The 12,111-nt window shown below is 39.0% G+C and overlaps 2 protein-coding genes across 3 annotated transcripts; one reads left to right on the top strand and one right to left on the bottom strand.

The window, feature by feature from the left end:
- The first annotated feature begins 14 nt into the window (after positions 1 to 14).
- Positions 15 to 3,389, top strand: LOC110855114. The gene has a single exon (XM_022103534.1). The coding sequence runs from the start codon at positions 15 to 17 to the stop codon at positions 3,387 to 3,389; it is 3,375 nt and encodes a 1,124-aa protein (XP_021959226.1).
- A 1,168-nt stretch (positions 3,390 to 4,557) lies between these two features.
- Positions 4,558 to 11,834, bottom strand: LOC118437026 (heat shock 70 kDa protein-like). 2 transcript variants are annotated; one of them, XM_035855780.1, is made up of 2 exons: positions 10,650 to 11,834; positions 4,558 to 7,074 (listed from the first exon to the last, which is right to left on the bottom strand). In XM_035855780.1, exons 1-2 carry the CDS (start codon positions 11,591 to 11,593, stop codon positions 5,325 to 5,327), a joined length of 2,694 nt encoding a protein of 897 aa, XP_035711673.1. In that variant the 5' UTR covers positions 11,594 to 11,834; the 3' UTR covers positions 4,558 to 5,324. The 2 variants fall into 2 exon arrangements, with proteins under 2 accessions (XP_035711673.1, XP_035711674.1); XM_035855781.1 differs by having other exon boundaries at positions 4,558 to 7,071.
- Between the last annotated feature and the right edge of the window lie 277 nt (positions 11,835 to 12,111).

The following is a 12,111-nucleotide window of genomic DNA, read 5'->3' as shown; positions in this document are numbered from 1 at the left end:
CCCTATTGGACGCTATGACGTATCCTCTTCTGCATCCATTCGGAGATCCAGGTTGGTCGCCTGAGCTGAAGCACATCAGCGGCAACAATAAAAGAGTGTCTCAAATGGAATACTACGGCTATCGTTTCGCTGTCCGGAATTCATTCAATCCATTTCTAAGCGCTGGGAAGCTTATGCAGCAATATTTCGTGGACGCTTATGTCAAGACAGAAGGAAATCGTCTCAATTTTATCAAGATGAATCAGTCGAAGCTGAGAGCGGAAACGTACAAATGTCTTGCTGATTATCTCCAATCAAATGCGGGTGGTATTTACCCGGGGAAGGCTATCATTTTACCATCATCGTTTCAAGGCAGTCCAAGAAATATGCAGCAACATTATCAAGATGCAATGGCCATTGTTCGAAGATATGGGAAACCCGACCTCTTTGTTACCATGACTTGCAATCCGAAATGGAAGGAGATTCAGGAAAATTTGGAACCCAATCAAAGGGCAGAAAACCGCCCGGACTTGGTTTCTCGAGTGTTCCATATCAAATTGAGTGAGCTGTTAGATGATATCGGAAAGCGCCATGCTCTTGGGAAGCAAAAGGCAAAAATTCACGTCATCGAATTTCAAAAACGAGGCCTTCCCCACGCTCACATTTTAATAATTTTGAGGCATGAGGATAAACCATCGACTGATGATAAAATTGACAAGTTAGTGTGCGCGGAAATTCCAGATCCAGTGTGTCATCCAAAACTTCATGCTATGGTTACCCACCATATGATTCACGGCCCTTGCGGGAGCCACAATATGCGCAGCCCATGCATGGACGGTGAGAGCTGTACCAAGGACTTTCCGAAGAACTTTTCGCCCGAAACAATCGCCAGTATTGGAGGCTACCTGAGATACAGAAGAAGGGAAAATGGGGTCACCGCAACGGTGGGACAAAAAACCATCAACAACCAATGGGTCGTCCCTTATAATCCTTCTCTGCTGCTTAAATACAACTGCCACATCAACATAGAAGTTTGTGCTACAATTAAAAGTGTAAAATATTTATTCAAGTACGTGTACAAAGGGCATGACTGTGCAAATGTTGAGATTCGTGAGAATGCTAATCAACACGATGAAGTGAAGTCCTTTCTTGATGCTAGATATGTCAGTCCTCCAGAAGCTGCGTGGCGGTTGTTCGGGTACCGAATGCACCAGCAAACACACACGGTTTGCAGACTGCAAGTCCATCTCCCTAACGAGCAGATGATTGTTTTTCAAAAAGACAGTATATCATCAGCTGTTAGGAACGCCGCAGCTACAGACACAACTCTCACAGCTTGGTTTAAGTTGAATCAGGTTGACGCGGATGCAAGAAATTTCTTCTATTTTGAAATCCCGGAGCATTATATCTTTGAAAACTTGGCGACCCAGGACGTGAATGCAATTAAAAAGAAAATCTGGAGAAAAAGGAGGAACCGCCGTGGTGAAAAAACCATCGGCCGAATGTATACGGTCAGCTTCTCAGAAACCGAGCGTTATTGCCTACGAATGCTTCTCCGCCACAAGAAAGGTGTTACGTCATTTGAGGATTTAAGAACAATCAATGGAACCATCCACAATAACTTTCAACAAGCTGCTGCTGCTATGGGATTATTAGATAGTGACGAAATATGGGAAGACCCCTTGGACGATGCGGTGATACCTGGAATGCCATATCAATTGCGCCAGTTGTTTGCCCTAATATGCATTTTTGCCTGCCCAATGAATATTGTTTCTCTTTGGGAAAAGTATAAAGTCTCATTGATGGAAGACTTTTCTCACCGCCACAGCCATCCAGAAGACTGTCAGCATTGTATGAACTTGGCTCTTCGTGACATCCAAGAGACCCTTGCGATTCATGGAAAATTCTGTAATGACTTTGGCCTCCCGAAACCAAGACCAGTCGGCTTAGGGGCACCCATCACCTTTAATCCTTTGGAGCAAGAGTTGCTTGGGTTGGAAATGTCCCGTAACTTAAATGCTGAACAACTCGCGGCCTTCAAGTTAATTTGTGACTCCATAGTTGACCCTGCAGAGAAATCTAAGTGCTATTTTATTGATGGGCCCGGTGGGAGTGGAAAAACTGATTTGTATAAGACTTTGATCAGCACATTGCGAGGGGACAACAAGATCGTTCTTTTAACAGCTTCCACTGGCATTGCTGCGAATCTCTTACCAAATGGGCGAACTTATCACTCTCAATACAAACTGCCTGTCCCATTGGTAGAAAATTCTGTATCATCAATGCGCCTTACCTCTGCTGATGCTAGACAAATAAAAGCAGCAGATTTGTTAATTTGGGACGAGTCGACCATGGCTCCCAAGTACGCATTATCAGGTATAGATCGCCTTCTTAAAGAAATCACGAAGAAGGATATTCCTTTCGGTGGAAAAGTCTTGCTGGTTGGTGGCGATTTTCGACAAACACTTCCAGTGGTGCTCAAAGGATCAAGATCAGCAATTGTCGAAAGTTCCATTAAATTCAGCAATCACTGGGATAAATTTGCTAAGCTGACCTTGGTCCAGAATGGTAGGTCCGTTGACCCCGAATATAGCGAATGGCTGCTGAAGTTGGGAAATGGCGAGCTGCTAAACTCGGACAATCTTCCCGACGATTTTGTGGAAATTCCTCCGGCAATGATTGCTGACAAGTCCATCGTCCAAGAAATCTTTGGTGAAAAACTAGGGACTTTTGAGGACGTCATGAATGTGTCCAACCGTGCAATACTGTGTCCCAAAAATGAGGATGCCCATAAGATCAATCGGGAAGTTTTGGATATCCTAGAAGGCGAGGAAGCGTCATATCTAAGTGTGGACTCCATTGAAGATGGGACAGAACAAGACGCCGTTTTTTATCCGACGGAATTTTTGAATGGCCTCCACCCTTCAGGCATGCCACCTCATATCTTACGACTCAAGGTTGGTGCTGTAATCATGTTATTGAGGAATCTAAACACCAAGCGTGGGCTATGCAATGGCACTCGCCTCATTGTAACAAAACTGCAAGTGAACTTAATCACTGCCCAAGTCTTAACTGGTTCTGCCGCCGGCCAATCAGTATTTATCCCAAGGATTCAACTAGCCCCTATAAACCCTGAAATACCGTTTGTCCTCCGACGGCGGCAATTTCCTGTGAATCTTGCATTTGCTGTGACCATCAACAAGTCTCAAGGCCAGACAATGGATTTGGTTGGAATTTATTTACCCGAACCCGTTTTTAGCCATGGCCAACTTTACGTCGCTTTTTCAAGAGTTCGTCGTTCCTGTGACGTGAAAGTTGTAATTGTGGATGGCGTAAAACAAGGGAAGTTAGTTAGAGGTGTTGACAAAGTATTTACCAGAAATGTTGTTGATAAGGAGGTGTTAGGTTAGATATTTAGTTATTATTCCATTTCTGTAGTGTTTTAATGAATTGACTCAAACAATAAACCGGACAATTTACGAATTTCAATTTTCAAAATTCATACATAATATTGTGACGCATTCTTTATTGCCCCGCATAAACAGCATAGCATGAAAATTTGTTTGAAGATTTCTTTTTAATCTTTAATTTTCGAAGTGCTGTAAATTTATTTCACTTCCGTCGACATCAGAGCGTTTCAGAATAAAAAATTCATTGCGTGGTTAAACGCTTGCCCGGCGGGAGACGGGCTTATACGCTAGTGCTTATCATATGTAAGTTTAGACCTTCCTTCATTTAAAAATTCTCCAAAAATGGAAACACATTATTGATTTCAATATAGGTTTATTAATTGATTTCAAATTTAATTCGTGTGTATATTCTTATTCAAAATATGTAGTTGGCGACATGAAGTTACAAATGTGTATATTTAAGTAACATTTAAATATATTACATGTTAGGTAAGATAAGATATGAAATTGCTTAAAATATACTTTCATATTTACCTAATAAGTAGAATGAATACATATAATTACATTTTTAGCATAAATCTATTCAGACCAACTTTTGTATAAATATTTAATTAGTATCCAAAGCTAATAAGACGAAATAACCAAACCAAGAATATAAATTTAACCTCATGTTCGCCATGATGACTAATCAAATTTAACACCTTGTGATAGCCAATTCTAATCCAACCAATTAAGAATTTATACTATGACGACTACATAACTTCATTATTTCAGTAGTTGTATATTATTTAATTCATTATGAAAAATAACTAAATTTAATTACCAAACTTAATTACACACTAAATCAATTTGATTAAAACCCACTCAAGGTGGTTGTGTAAAATTTATACTATGAAAGTTAAAATTTATCCAAGGCTGTAGAATTTGGGTAAATTTTACCTTTATCGTGTAAATTATACAAAGCCAGTTATATCATCGCAAAATAACAAATTCTCTGTCAAAACTTCGTAGAAATTATAGTGTTTTTCTACATGTTTTTTGCTTTTTGAAAAAATATTAAAATAGCAAGTTTACTAACGGATTTCTCGAAGTTGATTCATGTTGTCATTATGCAAAATTTAAATTAATTTTGTTAATTAATTTAAATAAAAATTTAATTTAAATTATGTCTATTTAAATTGGTCTTTTAATGTCATAATTAAGGTTTATTACAACATAAAAGGTTTACACATAAAAAAGTTTAATTTTGTTATGAATCGTGCATTTTTGTAGTCATTAAACACCAAGGTATGTACATAGATAAAGCATGTATGAATATTTGGAGTCAATTAAAAGGCTTACTCTAATTGATGTGGCGGCAAATTTGAAACATTAAAGGTGATTTTGCCTGATTGGGACATCTAAATTATTAGGCTTAATTAATTATTACAACTAAAACTGGCGTATTGCCCAAAAACCAACTTATTAGTCGAACTTCTTTTGGTTTAACTTTCATTTTGCGTTTCATACATACATGTGTTTATATATTTAGTTTTCGTACCACACTATCTGCTCTTTGTGTTTAGTTACTTGATTTTTAGTGCTGGTTTGAAGCACATTTTGAAGAAATAGGTCTCCATGTGCATTGTTGTAGAAAAGGGGGATGCGAGCGCCCAAGGGGCGAGCTTCTTGGTGCGCCATCTTTCTTTTCGCGATTAAGTATTTTGGCAAGATCGGGGCTTCGTCCTGCCATTCATTGATAAATTTTGAGAGTTGGCTGGTTGATACGAAGTGGGAAATATCCGGCTAAATATTGAAGCTTGCTTTGGATTATGTATGGTTTTTGGGATGAATGCACTAACATGTATTTATTTGCTGCTCATTATCTTTATGTACTAATTATCGAGTGTTCATAAATATCCGGTGGAAAATCCCTCTTTAATGATTAGTTTCTAACTACGTCCTCTCATTATAAATGTGGGGGAAGTTATTCTTCCAACCCAACCTTCTATGTCGAATGGTCAAAGCTTTAGTAACTCCATTCCCCTCACATCTAGCAGTCACTAGCAAAAGCCCATTTGCATCAAGTGCCATTGTGACATCCACCCTTTGAAATTTACCTGTCGTTGGGATACCAGCGAGAATAAATTTCCCCAGTAAACTATTATTTACTGCGTTCATATCTTCACCCTCATAAATGCTAACTTCCACTTCTGTCTTTTTATTACCTAAAGCCATATAACTTTTAGTGTTTTCATTCGGATATTTAGAATTCTTCGGAAATACGATGGAGAAAACACCATTAAGTTTAATCCCAATCGACATTGGAGTGACATCATGTATCGTGGTCCTGACTGATTCGTAGCCGTGGCTGGCGCCTGCTCTGATGGCCGCCCCTATTACAACTGCTTCGTCAGGATTCAGCCTCCCGTTCAACGGCTTTCCATCAAAAAAATCTTGCAGCATTCTTTGAATCTTTGGTATCCGAGTACTGCCACCAATAAGAACAACATCGTCAATGTCAGATTTTGTCAAATTTCCGTCCATTAAAGCTCTCCCGACAAAGCTGATGCATCTCCTAAACAAAGTAGCATTCATAGCGTTGAATTCGTCCACTGTAACTTTGACGTTTAAGTCAAGGCTTGTTGTACCCTGCACTATGAGACCATCCAGTGCGACCATTGTAGAGGAACATACAGATAAGGCAATTTTTGTTTTTTCACATTCATTACGTAGTCTTCGTAATCGACGATTGTATTGTTCTTTAACAGGTGGATCGGTGGAATACATTCCATCGAAAAAGTCCACGTTTGGGTTTGTTGCATTGAATTTAGTCATACAATAGTCCATCAATTTGGTATCGATATCTTTCCCTCCGAAGTGATTATCTCCTCCAGTTACAAGCACAGTAACGTCAGATTCATGGATCGAAATTATGGACACATCAAGTGTTCCACCACCAAAGTCAAAGATCAGTATTTTCTTTTCCTCTCCTAGAGTGATGTCTCGACTATATGCTACTGCAGCTGCGGTAGGTTCGGTCAAAAGTTCTATAACGTTTAATCCAGCTGCAATTCCGGCATCCTTCGTAGCTTGTTTTTGTGCGTCTTTAAAATACGCGGGGACCGTGATAACAGCACTAGTGACTGTCTTGCCTAATTTTGCTTCTGCATCTTCCTTCAGCTTAGTAAGTAACTTGGCTGATATTGTGTCCGGTGCATAGACATTTCCATCAACTTCTACTACTGCTGTCCCTGAGGTGTCGCTAGCGACTGTGAAAGGCCAGCCTTTCATGTCTTCTTGAACATTGGGGTCGTTATATGATCTTCCAACGAGGCGTTTTGCATCAAAGATAGTAGAACTTGGGTAAATTAAAGCCTGACTTTTTGCTACTTCCCCAACAACGTCTTCGGCCCCAAGTCTAATGTAACACGGCGTAGTTGGACTATTCTGTGAATTGTTTAATACTCTAACTTTTCCGTCCGGCTCGCAAATGGCAACAGAGGAATAAGAGGTTCCCAAATCAATCCCAATGGCGACTTGTTGTGCTGGTGGCTGCATGGAATTGGTATTCTTCCGGAAGTCTGCAAAAGGCGTGAGCTCCACTTTCATCATTTCTTTGACCAATGTCGTCACTGGGACCGTTTTCTTGTCTTCGAATGACTTGATTAGATCCATCCCTTTGTCCAAAGTTCCATTCTGCCTGCTTAAGAAATTGCAAAGTTAAATTTCAAGTGGTTTTTTTTCCTGCTATCGCCCCCTCAAACATTTTTTTAAATTTTTAATTTTGACAATTGCAGAGGTCAATATATAGATACCAGGGCTGTTCAATTACCAGTGGAAGTAATTAATTCTTAATTACTCCGTCTGCGAAAATTGGAATTACACTCTTAGAAATCCAGTATTAAAATAATACCAGGTGGTATTCATATATGACTCTACCAACGTGGTATTGATAAATAATACCGTGTGGTAATAACCCGGTATTAAAGTTTTACAATATCGGTATCAAATTTTTACTCACCGGTATAATTTTAATACCAAGCGGTAGCAACTTTAATACCGAGAAATCAATACCTGCGTGACTATACCGGATTTCTAACAGTGTAAGTACTAATTACAAATACTTCTTTGTCCAGTAATTGGACTTAATTATCAATTACAATTACTTTGCAAGCATGTAATTGATTTTCAATTACCAATTACTTATTAGTAATTGGAAGTCAATTACTTAATTACTAATTACTTAATATTCATACTTGAAATTCATTAAACGCTATTTAAAGGTTAACTTTCGACCAAAAATTCATTTCCGAATAGGATAAAACTTTTATAAATATCTCGGTACAACAAACAGTTCATCTATATGATTCAAAAGTTTAAAATTGCTGTGGATCTTTACTCCAGATAGATAATGGCTTTTCTTCCCACAATTACGACACTAAAATTCTTAATCCTTACATTTCAATCTATTGTATTTTACCTGACCCTGACTAACGAGATTGTTTAGGTAATTTTTGCAGTCCATGGAATTTTTGCAGCTAGTTGAAACAATTCTAATATAAAATTGTAATAAGCTTGAAGTCCAAAAGCTGAATGGGAATAATGACCAAAGTGTTCGCAACAAAAGATATTTACATAATTCGAGTTCTCGGGAGAGGTAGACTTGTCGTATTTCATTCTAAATTAAGTAATTGATCAAAGTAATTGAGTATTCAATTACTAATTACTACTTGGCCAGGTAATTAAGTACTTCCAATTTTAATTACTCCAGGTCCTCCAAGTACTAAAGTACTTAATTACTTTGACAAATACCAGAGTAATTGAAACCAATTACCAATTACTAATTACTTCAAGCTCGGTAATTATATCCCGTTTACTCGAAGATTGGTCTTTTCCTTTTAACACGTTAAGTTAGAGCAGGTCTGGATGAGTTATTTACCCATCCTCCCCCCAAGCAGCCCATATAGCACAGCGGTCTTCGCGGCAAGCCTCCAAGTTTTGGGTTCGTGGGTTCGAACCCCGGTCGGGGCATTTATCCTTGTTTGCATTTTTCTTGTTTTTGTAGACCGTTTTTTTTATTGGGGGTTTCATAACTTTGACGTATGATGACCTGGTGACTGTGTGCACCGAAGCCGAATTATCCTAATATTTTACATCAGTTAATTTTATTTTGGCGTTCGAATTATTAAATTTGGATAGTTGAATGATTTTCACGCCAAGCTAAAATAAAGTGGTGTTAAATAATAGGATAAGTCGGCTGATTCGGGTAATATAATCGAAGTGAATTAGCCGAGTCATCCGAAGTATCCTATTATTTAATACCACTTTATTTTAGCTTGGCGTGAAAATCATTCAACTATCCAAATTTAATAATTCGAACGCCAGAATAAAATGAACTGATGTAAAATATTAGGATAATTCGGCTTCGGTGCACACAGTCACCAGGTCATCATACGTCAAAGTTATGAAACCCCCAATAAAAAAAACGGTCGACAAAAACAAGAAAAATGCAAACAAGGATAAATGCCCCGACCGGGGTTCGAAAGCACGAACCCAAAAATTGGAGGCTTGCCGCAAAGACCACTGTGCTATATGGGCTGCTTGGGGGGAGGATGGGTAAATAACTCCTCCAGACCTGCTCTAACTTAACGTGTTAAAAGGAAAAGACCAATCTTTGAGTAAACGGGATATAAGTAAGTAAGGTTGCCGCGGGTAGTTGCACTACCCGGCCGGGTACTACCCGGCCAATATTTACCAATTACCCGAACCCGGCCGGGTACCCGCCCCGGCTTTCCCATAAATCATGCGAGCTATAGTATAGTTTTAACAAAAAATGATTGCGACGATCTTCTTATTAACTAATGGAAGGGCAATTAATGTAACAATTTAAGTTTAGTGCGAATTTGAGATGATTTAGTTTACAAAATTTATAAAGGAAACAGTCAGCATGGCATAATTATTGTCTGCATGATCTTCTTCAATTTTTGATACATGTATTTCAGTTCTTTAACCGTAGAGTCTACAGCGTTTCCCAATTATAGGATACGCTGATTCTTGATATCCTGACATTTCAACCCCAAATCAAGCTTGCTTTTAAGGAAGTCTTTGGTTCTACTATTAAAGCTCTACAACATATCAAAAATAGTGGAAAAGTCAGAAAATTGTACCGACGAGAATTTTGTCTAATCCTTTATGATAGTAATACAAATATTTTAAGGAGACTTCGACAAATTAATTATTTAAACGGAGAAATGGTATAAAAATACAAAAATATGCCCAGAAAACGTAATAAATAAAATTGAAATTACCCGGTCGGGTAATTCTTAATACCCGGCTCAGCCGGGTACCCGGCATTTTTTCGCAAAATGGCCGGGTAGCAGGGTAGCAGGGTACCCGACCCGGTACCCGCGGCAACCTTATAAGTAAGTAATTAAGTACAAAAGTAATTAAGTACCACAGCCCTGATAGATACAATGAAAGGCAAAAATGTTTACTAAAAAATGCGCTCTGCAAGGACACCCTTATCTCAACTTTTACACGTATGTACATATCCCTTCATTGTGAGCCAAGCAATAGTCGCATTGACATGATATCTGGGTATTTGCTATACAAATAACATTATCCAAGGCGTGCATACATATTTTTACGAGACGCAGATCCGCGACGCCTTTGACCATAAACTTGAAATATAATGACGAATAAATTGACATCATAATCGATTGGAGAATTTTAATTTTTGAAAAAGTTAAAATTTAAGGTCAAAAATGTCACGTTTCGGCTTCTTACTAGAATTCACCTTAGACAAGATTATTGGGATAATAAGTACCCGACTTTCACGTCAGCTCGACTTTTGTTTGGCTGATAATGAGGAGATATGTTTAAAAGTTCACACTTGCTAGTTTGTGGTTCGCCGAACCACTAGCGGTTCGGAAGTCCCGAACCGACCCGAACCCCCAGCCGAACCTGGTTCGGTTAGTGGTTCGGTTCGGGGATTTTTTCTTATTTTACTGGTTCGGTTCGGTTCGGTTCGGGAAATTAAAAAAAATTATGGTTCGGTTCGGTTCGATTTCCCAAACTAGCAAGTGTGTAAAAGTTCCAACAAGTCCCAAACAGGCATCTTTGACGAGTGATTTTTTTGGTAACAATTCTTCGCATTTTATTTACCCATGGCACTAAAACTAAAAATTATCAAAATAAAAATACAACTGTTTGAGGTGTTCTACCGGAGAAAAAGTCATCTCAATAAATAATTCGGTTCGAATAAAGCAGACATCTTACATTGAGTCCTGGTCTATTAAGCTGTCGGTGACCTCCTTCATACTCTTCAGCCTATCTTCAACCTTACGTTTCGTCATTTGAATAATTAATAGGGCGACGTCTGGAAAAGCGGCATTATTTTTAACTAAATCCTCTTCTTTATCGTTCACGAGGCGATCAAAAAAGGGTCTCCTATGGCCGAATGGAATCAGTTGGACAACCTCCCAAATCACGAGTCCCAAGGAAAACAAGTCAGCTTGTTTGTCGTATTTTTTCGTAAAGGCCTCTGGCGCCATGTAGTCCCTGGTCCCAACCCCACTTGTCAAATTACTGGTTTTGCTCTCGGTCGTATCAATATTTCGACAATGACCAAAATCTCCTATTTTAACCGGTAGTACGAATCCCGCCTTGCAGAACATTACATTTTCTGGTTTAAAGTCGCGGTGAATAATTTCGTTATCGTGTAAATATTCCAAACCGGACGCAAGATTTTTTATGATGGTGGATTGAACTGTAATAAGTTGGCTGTTATCAGGATGTGCTAAATTTAGCCAGCTTCGTAAGTTTTCGCCACATAATTCCATTTGAATTCGAATTACGAAAATTTCTTTGTCTCGTCTTGCTTTGCCGATAAATGTATCCTTAAGTGCTTGTTGTCCTTTGGTGGGCAGACTTTTATCCGGGAATATGGTTTCTAGTTGGGCCAGGGAAAAGTTACCTTCGTCGACTGACAGCGTTTTCACAATGTTGGCGTGGTCTGCAAGTCGTAAGGAAATGGTACACTCACGAGAAATTTGGGTCATACTTTTAGTATCTTCAGGTTCGTTAGATGGAAATATAAACTTCACGGCTGTGGCGGTCTGTGATATGTCGACGGCTTTCATGACGAGGCCAAATGTGCCATGACCCAGGCAGGTTTGATAAAACGATATCTTGTTCTTAGGCGGTGAAGATGAAGAAGCCATATTAGGGATAAGAACAAACCCAAAAGGAAATATTGTGAATAATGCAGTGAAGCAGTAACTTGAGTAGGTCGGAGAGTCAAATAAATGATGCTTAAGTGGCAGTCATATTATCCGGACCACGTAAGAGCAGGACAGAGAGCAGACAAATGTGCAGTAGAAACCGCTTACCGCCCGTAAGAAATACATGGGAGGAGGTTGGCGGTGGTGCACCACAGGCCTCCAATGTATTTCTTACGGGCGGTAAGCGGTTTCTACTGCACATTTGTCAGATTTTGTGCTGGTCTTATGAGGACCGAATAATACCATACCAAATTTATAAACGGGCTGATACCAAAACCCCTGAGATAAGGGAGATAACTCAATATGTTGGGGTTAGACTCGCAGAGAATTTGCTGAACGAGTCCAGTGCAGATAAGTAAGGGTTTGATTATAAGCTTACTTCATCCAATTTAAGTTGGATATGCATGTACATATATATGTAAATGTGTACGTGTGTGTGCATTTACACAAGAGAATTT

Source organism: Folsomia candida, unplaced genomic scaffold, assembly GCF_002217175.1.
Source record: "Folsomia candida strain VU population unplaced genomic scaffold, ASM221717v1 Fcan01_Sc011, whole genome shotgun sequence".
NCBI classification, from domain to species: domain Eukaryota; kingdom Metazoa; phylum Arthropoda; class Collembola; order Entomobryomorpha; family Isotomidae; genus Folsomia; species Folsomia candida.
The sequence above is the reverse complement of the archived record's forward strand: the minus strand, read 5'-3'. Positions and strand labels throughout refer to the sequence as shown.